The sequence below is a fragment of the Canis aureus genome, chromosome 1, assembly GCF_053574225.1.
Source record: "Canis aureus isolate CA01 chromosome 1, VMU_Caureus_v.1.0, whole genome shotgun sequence".
Taxonomy (NCBI): Eukaryota; Metazoa; Chordata; class Mammalia; order Carnivora; family Canidae; genus Canis; species Canis aureus.
Genome location: NC_135611.1, coordinates 87,530,669 through 87,547,527, shown reverse-complemented (window position 1 = coordinate 87,547,527; position 16,859 = coordinate 87,530,669). Strand labels below are relative to the sequence as shown.

The 16,859-nt window shown below is 38.6% G+C and overlaps 1 protein-coding gene and 1 long non-coding RNA gene across 16 annotated transcripts in view; one reads left to right on the top strand and one right to left on the bottom strand.

Annotated features, from left to right (window-relative positions):
• TRPM3 (transient receptor potential cation channel subfamily M member 3) overlaps nucleotides 1-16,859 on the bottom strand; it is a 500,214-nt gene that overhangs the window by 177,133 nt on the left and 306,222 nt on the right. For all 10 annotated transcript variants that reach the window (XM_077907028.1, XM_077907033.1, XM_077907040.1 and 7 more), the window contains one exon: nucleotides 3,715-3,889. In XM_077907028.1, coding sequence (XP_077763154.1) covers nucleotides 3,715-3,889 — 175 coding nt within the window. The remainder of the gene's footprint in view (nucleotides 1-3,714; nucleotides 3,890-16,859) is intronic.
• Nucleotides 1-16,859, top strand: part of LOC144319287 (uncharacterized) — a 130,085-nt gene that overhangs the window by 22,964 nt on the left and 90,262 nt on the right. The window lies entirely within an intron of this gene.

The window sequence follows — 16,859 nt, the reverse complement described above, 5'->3', positions numbered from 1 at the left end:
TATGGCCTGTCTTCCTCTACCTCAAATAATCTCATCTACAAAAGTTAATTAGTTTTGCCAATTATAATTTGCTTCCATAGTGATGCCCTTTCAAATTTATATTCTTGGAAGATGGTTAATAACAGGGAGTTTAAAGGCAAAATTATCAAGTTCACAAAAGTTAAAATGCAAGGTGTATAAATTTCATTCACTCCTTTAAGATTATAAAATGAAAAACTTTATAGCTGAATACACACATTTATAGTTCTTGGACCTGTATTATTTATTTAACAAACTGTAAATGAGTTTAAAACATTTTAAAACATATTTAAATTAGTAAAATAACTGAAAAGTAAAAATCAATGATTACAAACTCTGATTCAGGTTTCGTAAAAAAGGTGTATGTGTTTTCTATCATCGATTTTATATGTACAACTACACTCATTTATTTATATAGATTTGTTTATGTGAACATATAGTTATACATTGATATTTATTTTTAGTGAAACATATCCCAACTTTGTTGGATTTTTTAGAACTTGAAGAAGAAATTCTTGGTGAAGAAAGTCTAAAATAGGCTCATTTTTGTTTGTTTTTGTTTTTTTCAGCATAGAGAAAACACACTCCTGCAAAATAATATTCTTTGGAAATGCTTTTTTAAATTGGCTGCACATGTGTGGCCAGACAAATTCTTACTCAAGCTAAATAAACATGATTAATTCTGGCAGTTATTCACATGATCCAGAGAAACGCCATGGATTCATTTGATCATGATAAATTTATAATTCCTCTCATGGAGCAAGAGCATAGTTTTATTATAATACCATATAAAATAAATAAATATAGATTTATATATTTGGATTGACAAATACAAAGCTTCTCAATACAAAGCTTCTCTTGGAGTTTCAATTTTCCTGTTTCTAAACGTTTCTTAAATTTTTTAAAGTTTTAATTTTAATAATTCCCAACATAAGAAATTATAACTCAATTCTTTATCATCATGCTAGTTATCTGCATGCCTTTGGGTTCTTTGAAAATCAACTATGGTTTGTGTGTTTGCAAAGATCCTATATAGATTATGCTTTTGCAGGGCACCTGGGTGGCTCAGTGATTGAGTGGCTGCCTTTAGCTCAGGGCGTGATCCAGGGAGCCTACTTCTCCTTCTGCCTTTGTTTCTGCCTCTCTCCTGACTAAATAAATAAAATCTTTTTTTTTTAAAAAAAGAGAGATTTTGTGTATTTTAGTCATAAAATAACCATAACTAAAACTAAACTTTCATTTTAAAAGTAAAATTGCTGATTAAAGTTAAAAGGGCATATTTCTGACTCTTAATTTGTATCTGTGTCAGGGGAAGAAAAAGAATCCACATGATGCCTGAAACTAATATTACACTATGTGTTAACTAACTGGAATTTAAATAAAAACTTTTTAAAAAGTCTTAAAAGAAAGGGTTGGGGAAAGGAACCCACTTTGGTCAGCTTGGACATTGGTTTACCACCAGGAATGCATTGATTTTATCTTTTGAGAATACATGGAATAATACAAAAAATTTAGAAATTATAGTGCAAAGAGGAAGCTGAAGGAAACTTAAGTGCACTTGTATTAAAAGACAGTATCATTGAAGTACTACATAAGAAACACGAAGGCACATACCACAAAATCCATTTCAGCGAATTTTTATAATAGACCAGAAAGAATCCTGGCACAAGATCCTGGGCCATGTGGCCTTGGGGAAGCACATAACTGCCCTGTGTATCTGTCCCCTAGCTTAAATAATACAGACACACCCTCCCACCCCACCCAAGCTCTAAAATGTGTAACATTTCCACTGTATAAAAAACAGAAGCAGGAAGAATTGGAAAATTGTAACATTTTCAAAGTATACAACCCCCAATAAGGACAAAAAGTAGGCCCTGGGTTCAGACCTTCATTGTGTACAGACCTAGGAAACCTGAAATACTGTGATGAGCAGCTCACTTTTCATGAATTTTCTGAAAAGGAAATGTGCATCCTGAATGCAACCTTGTCTCTACTTTTCGGAAATACAGTAAAATAATTACAAGCACCGGGAGGCAAAAAAGTAAGCCAAAACTAAAAACTGTATAAGTACTTTAGTTATTTTTGAAAAAGGAACACGTTGCTATATTTGAATCAATGAGAACTATGGCTAAATTTTTAATAAAAGCAAAGAACAGCTGAGGATCCTGAACTCTGCCTGGTTGGTAAATGACATGAAGGCTTTGGGCAAATGTTCTTTTCAGTTTTCTAGCTATAGAACAAACCAATATTTACAATGAAAGGAAAAGATAAAAGTAATTTATATTTGCCAGGAAGCAAACTCCAATTTCATGCTCAGCAATATTGGTTTTTTAAAAAATTTATTTATTTTTTTTTTTTTTTTTTTTTTTTCATATCAATAGCTTTCACAGGCCTGAAATCACTTTAACTGTTTGCAATGTTACCTGGAGGGCTGGTGACTTTCCTACGCCCCCTTTGCCACTTTAGGTTCACACACTTACCAGAGAAGGGTCTGTGTTAATGGCTCACCTGGAGCGCTGCTGGGCTGCCTGGCAGACAGGTGGAGGAGGGCATGTCCTGCAGTCGGCAGGCTCACTGATCACTCTCTGTTATCATTACATACTGGTCTACTTACAGACTTTCTATGAGCTCTTTGAGGGTAGGAATAGTTGTTATGCTTTTTCCCATCTCAGTGCGTGGCACCCAGGAGCCACTTTGTGTATGTTTGTAAAAGGGATGAATAAAAGGTCCCATTTCCTTTGGGGCTCCTTTCTCCCACCAGTTTCATGTGTTAGGAGAATTGATTAGGTCAGGAAGTTCCTTATTTAAAAATTCAATGATTTGGGATGCCTGCCTGGCTCAGTCAGAAGAGCATGTGATTCTTAATCTCAGGGTTGTGAGTTAGAGCCCCATGTTGGGTATAGAGATAAAAAACTTTCTTAAACATTTTTTTTTAAATAAAACTTTTTACAACATTTAAAAAAAATTCAATGACTCCTCCTGAGTTTTTCTCCTCACACACATTCATGCCTTGAGATGACTTACTTTGATCTAATAATATGCAAGAGTGCTTGGATTTTACTATTCATCAGGAGAGAACTCAGACTGGCAGGGAAGTATGGGAAGGGAAGCCCTCCTTGGGGCTGGGACTTTGGATTGTTGAAAGTAGCAGTGGGGAATATATAGACCAAGGAAAGTGCATGGGAAGGGCGAGGAGTCCAGGAAGGGTGTACAGAGGACCAGAGTGGTTAGTGGCTCTGCTTTCTAAGCGAATTTAGGGGGATTTGGCAACACGGGCCACCAAAAGGTCTTGTAAATGTTTGGCCTTTGTAAACCTGCAGCAGTTCAGTGAAGCTATATATCCCAGCCTCTCCCAAGGTACTAACCTGAACTATATGATCCAGGTTAGCTTTGCTTTATGTGTTAAAGCCCAGTCCCTGCTTCTCCTTAGTGGGAGGAGCAAAAAAGAGGAGAAATGAAGAGAAAGGATACCAAGTCCTACAACCTCCTCCTTTCCTTTTGTCTGTATAAGACTGGTCTAGTGGAGCTTTCATGGAATTTCTCATTTAGGACATTTAGACATTTATAATATGTTCCCCTGCTCTTCCCCAGCACCTTCCCATACCAAACATCGCAATCAACTGATATCATCTTCCCAAGCTTGGCACACAGGCTTTGTACTCAAAGGTCTCTTACAGGGCCTGACAAATTACCTACCCGCCTTCTTCTGAATATTTATGCCCAAAAGCCAGGATGTCCGATGCCCGTCCACTCCCATCACAGACAACAACTGGCACGGGAGGGGTGTCTCGAAGGTACTCCAAGACAATTGAGATCACATTGGGTCCTCCTTCCACAATGAGCGCCACCACCGGAACACCTTGACCGATTCCTGCATGAAAAAAGGAAAAGAAAAGGAAAAAAAAGAGAAAAGAACACAAAGCCAGCAAACCAAAGAAACAAAAAGGGGAACAAAAAGCACAAACTAAAATTACTGAGCAAAGGGGAGATAACAACATATAGGGATAAAATATGGAGCAAAAATTTTATACAACATCCTCCAGCAGAATCTTCCCACCAGAGAGTCTATGTGATTTTGCCCTCTCCCCAGAGCTCCCGCAGTGCTGGGGCCAGGGATGGCACCCACTGCCATAGTTTACAGGGATAGGGGGTGCATAGGGTGAGGAGGGAGAGAAAGGAATTGGTTAGTAGATGAAGCCCTGAGCCAGCAGCCAAAAGACTTTAACCAAGTCTCACATGAACCCAGTGGTTCAGTTTCTTATACAAAAAATGGGAATTTAAAATGGGCTGGATCCTTGACATCATCACAGTGCTGAGAAAACACCTGAATGGTTCTCTTTATCAAAGACTATTCGAGACAACTGGGGGCAGGTTTGCACTTGTCAGGTCAACTATTGGCTGCATTAGGGTCTATCCATAAGTGACCATAAATGATCAGCTTGATTATTGGTTCTTAACAGCTTAACAGTCATGATAAAGAACACAGTAGATGTGGTACCTGCCATCTGCCACCTGCTACTTGCCATTACTGTGTCATTTACCACTGAGCAAGGTGCCACCAAGCACATAAGGGGTGGTCCGGAAACAGTTGTTGAATTCAGGGGGTGCCACAGACCTTTTCTAAAGAATTTAAGCTATTAATGGTGAGCTAGAAGATGTAAAAATTCCCCTAATGCCAGCACTCACACATGGTTTGACCTAACATATTAAAGAGGAATATTAATGTCTCTCGCCCCTGAGAGATGTGATGAGAAAGAAATGAAGCGCATTTTCGAGCAACCTCTCAAGTGTCATCATAGTTCATTGAGTCACTTCTCTTGCTTATTTTGGTATCATACTGCATTTTCTCACTCTTCACCTTCCCAGAACAACTAAGGAATTGACCAGTACCATAAAAATGAGATGGCTTTTTACTGAGCAGTTAACTTAAAAAACAAATAATCAAGATTCTGTACCACTTCTGTAAATATGAACTAAAAAAACCCAAAAAAGGCCTTTAGCAATCCCAGTTTTTCCCCTTTCCCCTCCTGCTGTGTTTTTTTTCTTTCATCCAGAAACTGCTGTCCTGTGAGAAATAATAGTTGGAGGTTTGCTTTCTTGTTCCATTAATAAGCGATTGTATTTGACTTGGGTGACCTGTTACACTTCTACAGTGCATCGGTATTCTGGGGCCTTTTATTTCCTAAGTCAATGTTTTTCATGGTTTCATTTTCATCTTAAAGGAATGATCCAAAATGTCAGTTACACAAAAATCAATGTTTTAAAAATGTAAGAAAATGACGATTGGGGGTCCCAAGATTTCTTTTTTTGTGCTGCAGAAGGAATCAGAGGAGAGGGATGACCTGTGATGCCATCCAATGTTTCTGTGGATGGAGAAGTTTTGAGAATTACCCCTTCAAATCCAAGGAGAGGGAAGTGAAAGGTCAAAGCAGCTCCTCTTTGGCCCAAAAACCCTTAATGATTCAGGCAAAATGTCACTTTAAAATTCTACGTGTCTATGAAGGAAATATTTTCCCCACTGCTGATTATGAGGATTAAAGAAATTCCTGTTGAAAGGCTCTTTGAAAACTAAAGGCTAACTTGAAATGTTAATACAACACACTTCTTTTGGAAGACAACTTGCTGACATATGACATACCCACCCCTATGTGGATCACTATTTTAATATGCCTTGAAAAAGAGTCTCTACTCCAATGTTTCAAATTCTTTTATGAGGTATTCCCCAAAGAACTATGCCATCTAATTTTCCCCTTTTCCTTGCTTCAGTGCATGCTATCGTATTATTGCATATCAAGGAACAATGCATTGTACTTGCTGTTTTATACCAAATGGTATGTTGAGACTTATTTCTAGGTTCTTCCAAGAGAGCCCTTTGCCAAATTCTGGTCTTGAGCACTGATTCTGTCAGTGGGATCTTTACTCCAACTCACAGACCAACTGTGATCCACTCAATGTTCTCATGGAGAAGTCCTAGAATGAGCCTTCATGAATTTCCAGTGATCTACAATCTATCAGACAATAGGCAAGATGGCTGGAAGCCTCTCTTCCCTTTGAAAGGATACAGAGGTGCAAAGGATCAAGTTTCATAGGATGACTTGAGAGCAATAAACTGTCTAATGGTTTCATATCAATGTATTTATTAATGAACCAAATTGTTGTAACCCCTAGAAACACAGAGACATTTTAGATGATCAAATTTCCTATATTTGGAATTAAGCCATTATCGCTTAAAGGATGAAAACAACTACATTAATTTATATTATTATTAAGATCTAGTGGTAAAAATTGAAAGAACTATCAAGATATCATCTCCCTTTTCAAAAATACTGAATATATCTGGCTTCCAAATTCTCTCCCATTTCCTACAGTGATAATACATGGAGATTTGTTCCATAGATAATAAAAGCCCTTATAGTCTAAAATAATAAGTACTTTTGAATTTCTTAGTTATGGGAGGTAGAGCATGAGGCTATATCTAAAAATATCATGTTCTATGTAAACTAAACCTACCACAATATGGTAATATTAAGTCTTTCTGTCAGGAGACACACACACACACACACACACACACACAGCCTTTGTTTCTGAGCAAAGAAATGATATCAAATAGTAATGAATGAAAGCAGTGGTTCATGGCCTAGTTTTTGGAGACAAGGATCTCTGAATACATTTGTAAATCTGATGAAAGCTAGTGACCCTTTCTCCAGAAAAATAAACACATATGTGGATAGTCACAAAAATGTTTGTATGTCATTTCAAGAGTTTATGGATCTTTGAAAGTGATTTATGTAAAACCTGCAAATGGACCCTTTACAAAATTTTACCCTAAATTAAGCATATTGTTATAGCTGCATAGATTTTCAGTTTGTGCTGTTTTATGAAGCTCACTGAGGCCTGTGAAAGAAGTTCTAGAATGGGTTTTCAAAAGAAACTCTATGCCCAAGGGAACTATATCATACTATCGCTGTCCACTAACTGGCTAAACTTCCAGAATAAATACTATCTGTAGGATGTCACTCTTCCCTTCGGTTTCTCTCTTATTTTTCTTTATTTCTTCTGTTCACACTTTAGTTTCTAAGTTATGTTTTGGACACAGGATATCAAAGATGCCCTAGAGAAAGTCACAAATATAAAAATAGAATCTGTGGCCTATGACTTCATTAGTAAAGAAAAAGCTTTTTAAAATATTAAGAACAGTATATTTTCTATTAATGACATAAAACATTTTTCTTTCTGGACTCTACTACATATTAGCTTGATTCACATGGCCCAATACTATTTTCTTCATGCCCCAAACAAAATAAATGTAAATCCTTTTGAAGATAATTGCAAATTTATACCATGTTCAGCTAAACCTACTAGCCATTCACAACAAAAAAAATAGTTGTTCATATTTACAGTCTTAAAAAAATATCTCTATTATTCAGGAAACTTTTTTCACTTTATCTAGTGCCCTCAGGGACTTTTGTGGTGTGTGTGAATATATTTCCTGTGCTTTTGGGGAAAAATAGGTTAATTCCTTAGTTATAATTTTTCGTTTTCTACCATAACCAATGGCTTTCAGTAGTTCTCAGAGATTTCCATTAGAATTTATTTTTTTTATTTTTTATTTTTTTTTTAAATTTTTATTTATTTATGATAGTCACACAGAGAGAGAGAGAGAGGCAGAGACAAAGGCAGAGGGAGAAGCAGGCTCCATGCACCGGGAGCCCGACGTGGGATTCGATCCCGGGTCTCCAGGATGGTGCCCTGGGCCAAAGGCAGGCGCCAAACCGCTGCGCCACTCAGGGATCCCCTAGAATTTAATTTTACAGTAATGTAGAGTTGCTTAAGCAGGAAGAGGCAAGATGTTTGCCACACTCTTGAGCTTTTGCAATGTTGGAACTGGAAGCATAGCCTTCAAAACTGTGGGCTGGGATAATGGATTTAACAGCAACATTCTACAAGATTCCAGGTTGACATAGGGCTTTCAAATTGCAAGCCAAACCCCAATTAATTGTTCTTTGCAGAAGATAACCTCTTAGACTCTTGTCACATTTTTGTTCTGACTGCTATGTACTTTAACCTGGGCTCTCAAAAGGCAGAAAGTGTCAAAATTGGCTTAAGCAAAAACTGAGTTGGGTGTTGTGGGGAAGGGAGGTGGCAGGAATAGAAGAATGTCTTAAAATTCCAAAAGGCTTCTCCTCATTCTTTCTCTCTTTATTTCTGCTGACATAAGATCATAATCTATGATCAGTTCAGGCACTTGTAAAAATATTCGGTCTTGTAGTAAAATGCCTGGATAACATGAGAATTTTGATCCAAGTAAATTAACACTTTAGTTTTATGTCAACATCACTATATATGATCTAAGATGCCTATGGGCCTAAGGAGTAATATATTTGCTGTTGGGAAATGGTTCACATTTACATGAAGAAGGAGCATAGAGGGTTGATTATATAGGTAGGCCATAATGACCTAGGCCTCAGATCATGTGATTATTACAGTAGAGGCCATTTAGAAAGGAAATTCAAACTTTCTGTGAGAGATGATTTCCTAAAGAATGCATTCAAGACTGAGACTGTCAATGGTGGGTGGGCATTTCTGTCAAGCCCCCAAAGTTGTGTGACAACAACATGAACACAGTTAATACATTGGCCTTGCAGCACTGGGATTATGTGATTCTCGATGATTTGCTAGTTTGTGTGGAGAATTCATATGCTTTGAAATTACGGATATGGTAAGACTTTACCAGTATATGTTTCATGACTTTAAAGTTGCATAATTAAAATTTGCATAAAGTTATAAAGCATTGAACATGTTCCCTTCATCCAGCTTCTCACTTGAATAGCCCAGTCTTTGGTTCAATGGTTGACTCTACCAAGGGAATACTGGTCACTATTTCCTGCATTTGGACTACATAACAAGGTCATAAAAACTCAACAACTACCCAAGATTTTGCATTTTTCAAACAGAACCTTGCACGGACATGGGGAGGTATTAGCAATTACTATAGTGATGGGAAGAGAAGCAGTAAGTTGTTTGCCTCATTTTAATGGACACCAATTTGCTACCCACTTGAGAAGTAATGGCTGAAGTTTGCATAATACACAACTTTCAACCGATAGTTTCAGAAAGACATTCTTGATATTCTTACCTATTTTTAAAAAAGATTTTATTTATTTATTCATGAGAGACACACACACACACACACAGAGACAGAAATGCAGAGACACAGGCAGAGGGAGAAGCAGGCTCCATGCAGGAAGCCCAATGGGGGAATCAATCCTGGGACTCCAGGACCATGCCCTGGATGGAAGGCAGGCGCTCAACGGTTGCCTCCAGGGATTCCCCCTCTTATCTATTTAGTATGTCTCTTCTATGATCAGAGAAATTGTGGATAGATTTATGGAAAGTACATAAATCTGGTAATCACGGTGTGAAACTGATGACACTCAAAACTATTCTTGTTTATTAAGTTCAAGGTGCTTCTTATAATTAGAGAGATTCATAGCACATGAATATGCAGATACAACTATAGAATATTATTGCCCAGAGACAGAATACTTTAGTATGCTGTACTTTGCAAAAGGAAACTCAATTGGAAATCTTCAAGCTATGAAAGAATAGAGCGAGCCTAAGAAAATATCTAGGGAACAACATAAGAAAAAAATATCTAAGGTATGACATAAGCAAACATTTTTTCTTCTTCTGAAAAGATGATCTTTCAGTTTTCTGTGGAAGCAGATGTTTTAGATATGACCTTCATGTTTTAGAGGTAGAATATACTATCTATTCAAGACAATAGAATGGCCTTACTTGGAACTGGGTAATAAACCCAATTATCTTTTAGTGAATCCAAGTGATATAACCAATTGGTGAATGCCAAACCCACTGCAGACCACTCCTTTGTGTCATTATAAATTACTATAATGTCTGTCACTATAATTCTGCACCTAAATTGATGCTTAGGGAAGCATTTGGAGTATAAAGTACCTGACAAACTATTAGGCAGTGAAAATAAAGCCGCATGCAACAAGATGCTTCGCTTCTGGATACTTATGGTTCTCAAGTGGGAAGGAAGTTCTTGGAAAGATGGTTGGGGTCTTTCCCTATGGTTGGGACTTCCCAAAGTATAAATTTACAATTCCCTTTAGGACTTTCCCCCTGCTTTAGGTGAAAATAATGTGAATTTCTTAAATGTCTTTTCCTGTCATCACCAATTCCTATGGCAACTCCTTTACTGATATTTAACTTAATGGGTCCCCTCCATATACAGTCCTTCCCATTTATAGCTAATGCCAATATGCCAGAATCAACACACATGTGTATTTTATCTTGATATTTAAAATCTCAGCAAATTTGGCTAGAGATAGATGGTTGTAAGACATTAAAGATACAGAGTTTGAAATAATATGAATGCCTCTCTTAGTGATAAGTGATTTAAAGTTGATGATATAGCATTTCCTTTCCTGGGGACAGAGAATGTAAAATCTATCAAACTAATATGGAAAATCTCTTTTTGTCCAGCTTGTTTTCAATACTGTTGAGTTAATCTATTTTGTGCATTATCAATGCTACCAGTGTTTTCATAGGAACGCTGTACTAGCTCCCACCGACTGGCTTTCAATTTGGAGATTGTCTTGTTTTGATTTTCTATCTGGCAATCAGAGGGCAAAGGACAGACTGGGAGGGTGGATGAGTGGATTAAATGAGGTACCTGTAGGCCATCCAAAGAGGTGACTGTAGTATGTGTCCTGGAAACACCTGTCATGTCCTCCATGTTATGCTTCCCTATTGGAGAATTGACCTGTCCACAGAAGGTTGGCCTTACTTGGCTTCTTTCAAAGCTTACTGGACTAGAGGTGGATTCCAGACTTGCAGTGGGCCACATTGGGCTTCCTGGAATTGGAGTGGAAACCCTCAGGCCTGAAGTGAGTAACTGGAGAGTGGATTGGTGGGGAGTGAAGCCTCTATGAGCCGTGGCTGTGGTGGGATCTTGAATGGTGATTAAAAAAGTAAAGAAGACTGGATGCAGGAAGAAAGGAAGGGGCAGAGGGTACCACAGAGAAGAGATCATGTGGCCTGAGAGGGAGGGAGAGGCCTGTGTGTGTGTGTGTGTGTGCAGGAGAGAGAGACAGAGATTGAGAGAGAGAGAGAGAGAGAGAGATATTATTTACAATTAGTCATTATTTTTAAAACACTTAGAAAAGAGGAGTCTGGCACTTAAGAACCATATGGTTAAACAAAAACAGATATAAAGATGCTTATTTATATTTATTAAGCCTATAAAAGATTTCTACTTTAAATACACATAAATATTCATGAGGATGAAAGAAAAATAAATGCATTTCATATTTTTAAACCAAAAGAGGCTCTGACAAATAATTTGAAACATATTTTTCCAAAGTTTGAATGTTCTCTCATACAGCCCAATAATATGCTTAGGAAGACAGTTTTTTTTCCCTTGTATCCAAAAGGCTAAAACTTTCTTTTTTGGGGTAGGTGAAGGGAAGGGAAGTTACTAGGTGACTTTTTCTATCACTCCCCAAATGCCTTCTACCATGAACCTCTCCTTAGTTCTTCAACCAGCTTGGAAGGGCTTTTTGAGTTCTGTGGGTTGGACAAAGATGCAAATGCCAAATAACAAAACCCATAAACTGACTCCAAGTATATTATATGCTAATAAAGTAACTTGGCTTTTGACTTAGTCAATGAGAAACAGTTATTCCCTTATGGCCAGCCAGTTCTGATTGAAATATCCTGCTATTAGTGTTTGCCTATTACCAAGACATTCAAGGAACATTCTATGTGAATCATTTCAATAGAAAGGGAATAGCCAATCCCATGGGCTGTGGTGCAAGTATTACTTTCATAAAAGGAAAGAGCCAGCATTTTCTTTGAGGGGCATTGTTTGCCGGCTGAATGTTTTAATGTAATTGATCTAAGTCTACAAGAAAACTCGCCCAAACAAAGCTACAGGCTTCTTGGTTTCTTGTCTGTTCAAAAACCACATCAAAAAGCACCCCTTGCCTTCTCAAATAGAAGGTAATCAGAGTGGTCCTAACTCATTTTACTTTATAATACTTTGTCTATCCTCCCCTATAAATGTGCCAGGATCTAGGTCCACAGCCCAAACAAGTTCCTTTGGCTTCTTGATGGAATTAGCAGGCAGTAGAGCAGCCTAGGGAATTGTGGATTGAACATAACATGGAAAGATCTAGCCCACAGTGGAGGGAAGATAGAGGGGAGAGAGGTAGATGGTAGGAAAGAGAAAGGTTGCAGGTAATGGCAAAATGGCAGCATGTATGTTAATTTGCCCTTCCTCCAAAAACCTCTTTGTACTAGTTGAGACAGGCTGCAATTACTTCTTCCTGCCCCAAATGTGAAAATGTGAAAAGGTCTTTCTCTCTTTAAGGAATGGTCTTTCTGACTCTGTGAGGAACTCACACTCATCTCCAATTCCCAGGCTCAATGACAAATCTTCCTGAGCCCTTTCCCCTCTTACCCCACCAGGCAGAAGTAACCATCCTCACTTGTGATTCCTCATAGCATTTGCTTTTTCTAAAAGCCCAAGTCAATGAATATGTCTTTATAAATGTGTCCATCAATTACTTTGTTATAAATAAAACCATTCTCATAGTACCTTTCCTCTCTCTTGAAGTTTTGTCTCATTGATTACATGTTTGAGCACCTCTTTTCTCTATTTAGGTAGGTTTGTCTTTGTATTCCCTGCATGCCATACAGTGCTGTACATGTAGTAGTTGCTCACTAAAACTTGAGGCATGGAAGGCAGGCAGGAAAGGGAGGACACTGAATTACCATCAGGCTACCTCCTTATTTCTTATAGGTTAAATGATTATGTAATTAATTTCCCCAGAAAGTTTTAGATGTTTTGTGACACAAGCAATTTCCCTCAATTAACTGGCCTGAGCTCCAGGGCACTGAGATCTGATTTAAATCCTCATTAAGTTATTCTAAATGCCCAGTTTCTATGCTCATTGGTATGCTCATTCCTGTGGACTACTAGAAGTACTTCCTGACTAATTTCCCAGCCTCCACAATAGTCATCACCAGCTAGTTTTCATCATAAATACAGTCTTTTCTGTAGCCTTCTTTAGTGGGTTCCCATTGCTTAGAGACAAAAGCCCACACCTTTCATGTGACAGGCAGGGTTCCCCATGTTCTGGCCCCAGCCTTCATCTGCAGCTTTGTCTCCCACAAGAACCCTCTGTTCACCCTAACTCTGGTCTCATCAGACTATTGTGATCCACCATCTAGGATTCTTAGCCATCTAATTTTTAGAAGGGAGTATCTCTCCCCACTCCCGGTCCGTGAGGATGAGGTCTCCCAGCTTCTCCAGGGGCCCTGAGCCTAAAGCCATGTGTGGTGGGGTGGGGGTGGGGTGAAGGCTCCTTGTGGAATGCTGCCTTCTTTGGAGGAGCCATCAAGCCCATTTGACCAAGAGACTTAAAGCCATACCTGCTAACTTGCCCAACAAAAAAGTGATATTTTGAGTCCCATTGAGTACTTCTCTTTTTTTAATTTCTCAAATTGTTCAGAGTTTGGATGAGGAAGACAGATGCTAATATTGTGGCCCCTCAGAGACCCCAACTCAATCTCCAAATTTCAGTTCAAACATTACTACTTCCTGAGGCACTTCCTAGCTCCCTTGGGTAGTATTAATCATTCATTCCTTTGCAGTCCATTGTGGATTTGTTTTTCTTTTACATAATTTTTGGCAGGTATTTTATTCTGTCTTGCTTTCATGAAAGTTTCATCCACTAAATTTTAAGATTCTTGGAATAGAACCCCTCTTCCTCCCTTAAGCAACATCCTGGTTTCCAAAGTGCCTCAAACATAGTAGGTAGTTTAAATACTTGTGAAGTAAAACAAAATTAAAATGTATAGAGTCTGGGGTCTAGACCTTGGGCAGGGATGGGAATAAATTGGTGGTCATTAAGGGACTGAGTGCCATCTCTCAATATTAGTGATGTGTCCTGCTGACAGTAGAGATGATAGCCATAAATGGCTTAAAAGTGGCTCCATGCTGGCCTTTCATAGGCCTTCACCAATGGGTCTCAGCAGTAGTCAGAGACCTAGAGAAGAAGATGCTGAGTCACCCAGGTTGGTGCTCATATTTCACTTGTCCATTTGGATTAGGTCTGGATGAGTCCAGATTCTTAGTGACTCAAAGAGCCAATTTCGGTTCAGCTGTCTTGTACTTTTAAATTGAGGCCTCATTGTTTCTCAGAATTGGACCCAGCTGGAGTGACAACGTGTCCTGGCCATCGACGGGCAAAGATGTAAACAAAGGTTTACATTCTTCCCTTTGCTGGAACAATAGCCATGAAAGCTATTACTTCCTCCAGATGAAATGGGTAGAGAACTGCATGACTGAAATGGAAACCTAATTCCCTCCGAAATGTTTGATATGATTCAGCAGCTAAGGTGCTGTGGGCTAGGAGTGACCTTCATTCACCACCAGGGTTTTTAAAATAACTGACTGCCCTATCATATATGAGACAAATGTTCTGACTATTTGGGATCTAGTAATGGTATTTAGTCCAATTTCTGACCAGCAATTGGGAGAAATGATACATTTTTATTTGATTATCTGGCATCTTTTCTAAAAGACAGTGTGTCAAGTCTAATCAAATCTTTACTGTGACTAAAGGCTCAGTGAGAAATGAATGACAACATCACGAGGAGCCTTCTTTCCCCTGTTTCAAGTTTCTGTGTGGATGGAGGTCTGTTAGTAGAGCACATCTAGCCTCTTGCCCTTCCCTTACTCTTCGCCACATATAAAACTGAGCAATGTGATCAGTGATCGCTAATGTCTGTCCATATTTCTTGGTTAGATAGAGTAAATCTACTCAAAGACTTCCACTGAAGAGAATTTAGCTTCTTTCTTCCTTTGGATCAGTGCCAGTCAGTGGCTGTTAGTAAAGGTGTCTTTTGTAGATACAAATTTCTTCTCTGGTTTGCTGTCTGGAGGCTGGAGTGAGTAGGCCAATCCATTTGGCCCTCACACTAAGTCTTTATTTCCAACAACTTCACCATTAATAAAAATGATATTTTGATCTCCATCTGCCTGACTCTGGGGCCCAACGCTCTCTGTCACTTCCAGTCTCGTCCCATCAAGGGTGAAGTATAATTTATTGGGCTTTCTTGAGCTCCAAAACATGAATTATAATACTCGTATTTCACTTTCTGGCATTCACTTTGCAGCAGAGCATCTAACAAACTCAAGCCTCTGGTTCAAACTTGTGAATGTGAAATTATTTCCCAAGTACAAATATGGCCTTCTCTGAAAGACAGTTTTGTATTTATGTTTTTTACAGCTCCTCAAAAGGAAACAACAGTGACAAACTGTTAAAAACCCTAGTGACAAATGGAGCCCAAACAAGGTCACTTATGAATTTCTGGGTTGCTCCAAGTGATCTCATGTAGTGAAGCCAGTTCAGCCAACTGGCTGAAGGCAGTTTCTTTTTATCTTACGGGAAACAGCAGTTGTTGAGCACCTACGAGGTACTGGGCAGCAGTCAGGCGGATCGTACTTGTTTACTCAGTCTGTTCAACAACCCTATGATAGAGATATCATTATCCCCATTTTATGGTTAAGTAAACTGAGGCATAGAGAGTTAATTGCATATCTGAATTGGGTTTAAAACAGGGGCCTGCTAGGAAAAGCAGAGTCTGCACACTGTACTCTACTGGACTCCACTGGGTTGTCTCTCACTTGGAGTGACCATGCTATTTATCATACAAATACTAGGATGCTTTTCCAAGTGAAGGGGTCATCAATCATTAGTAGTTTTTCAGGGTTGACAGTATAAGCCAGAACTATCTGGTCTTGGACAAACCAGTACATATCATCACTCTACCTTTCTCATGTCTTAGCGTCTCAAACTTATTTCTGGAAGATTTTAAACATGGACACCAGCCTCAATATTTAGAAAGGGGCCTGAGTTTGCTTGCTGTTCCTTTACTGCATCTCCTCCTTGCTTAATAAGGCCAAGACCCACTGTTGTCCCTCTCTGATTCTCTGTGATCAGGTTTCTAGCTCCATCTAAACCACAGCTATTCATTATTAGAGATATTCCTTCCTGTTAGGTTCTCAGAGGGATGAAACTCCAGGGAAGGATTAGATCATTAAGCAAAAGAAAATAGCATCTACAATCCAGCAGCACCTGCATAAATCCCATAGGGGGAAAATATCGATTTAAAGTTTTTCTCATTCTAGCATATCCTTGATGGTACCGAAAATAAATCCCGTCTACTTTTCTCTCTTATAAATAAATGCCTCATTACATTCTATCACTTAAACACATTGGGATGCCATGATGAAGAATCAGCAGACAGTCATGGCCCAGGGGCATCCAATGGTCTTTGGGTCCTTAATCACTCACTTATTATCCTACTCTGTCATGTTTGTGTGAAAGATCCACTCGGCTTATTCCTACTCTGCCACCAAGAGTCGTTTGCAGTAATAAGTGTTAATACCATCATTCTAGAAAGGGCACTACCCTAATGTTATATACAAGAAAATGGCACTCTAAAGACTAATTCTTTTTTTTTTTTTTAAAGACTAATTCTAATGTACAAAGAACTAGTTGGTGCCTTGAAAATTATCACCAGGAGGAGGTGTGTAGAAATGCCCATTTCAAGTTCTTAGCTCTCCTTGATCAGTTTCTGCTCTAGCGCCTGGCTTTTTAGCGTAGCATGCATCAGAATCACCTAGGGAGCACTTAAAGCACACCCTACAGCTCCCGTCCCCCCACCCTGAGCTTCTTAATAGGTAGATCTAAAATGAGACTTGAGAGTGTGCATTTCTAACAGGTTCCCAAGTAATGCTATTT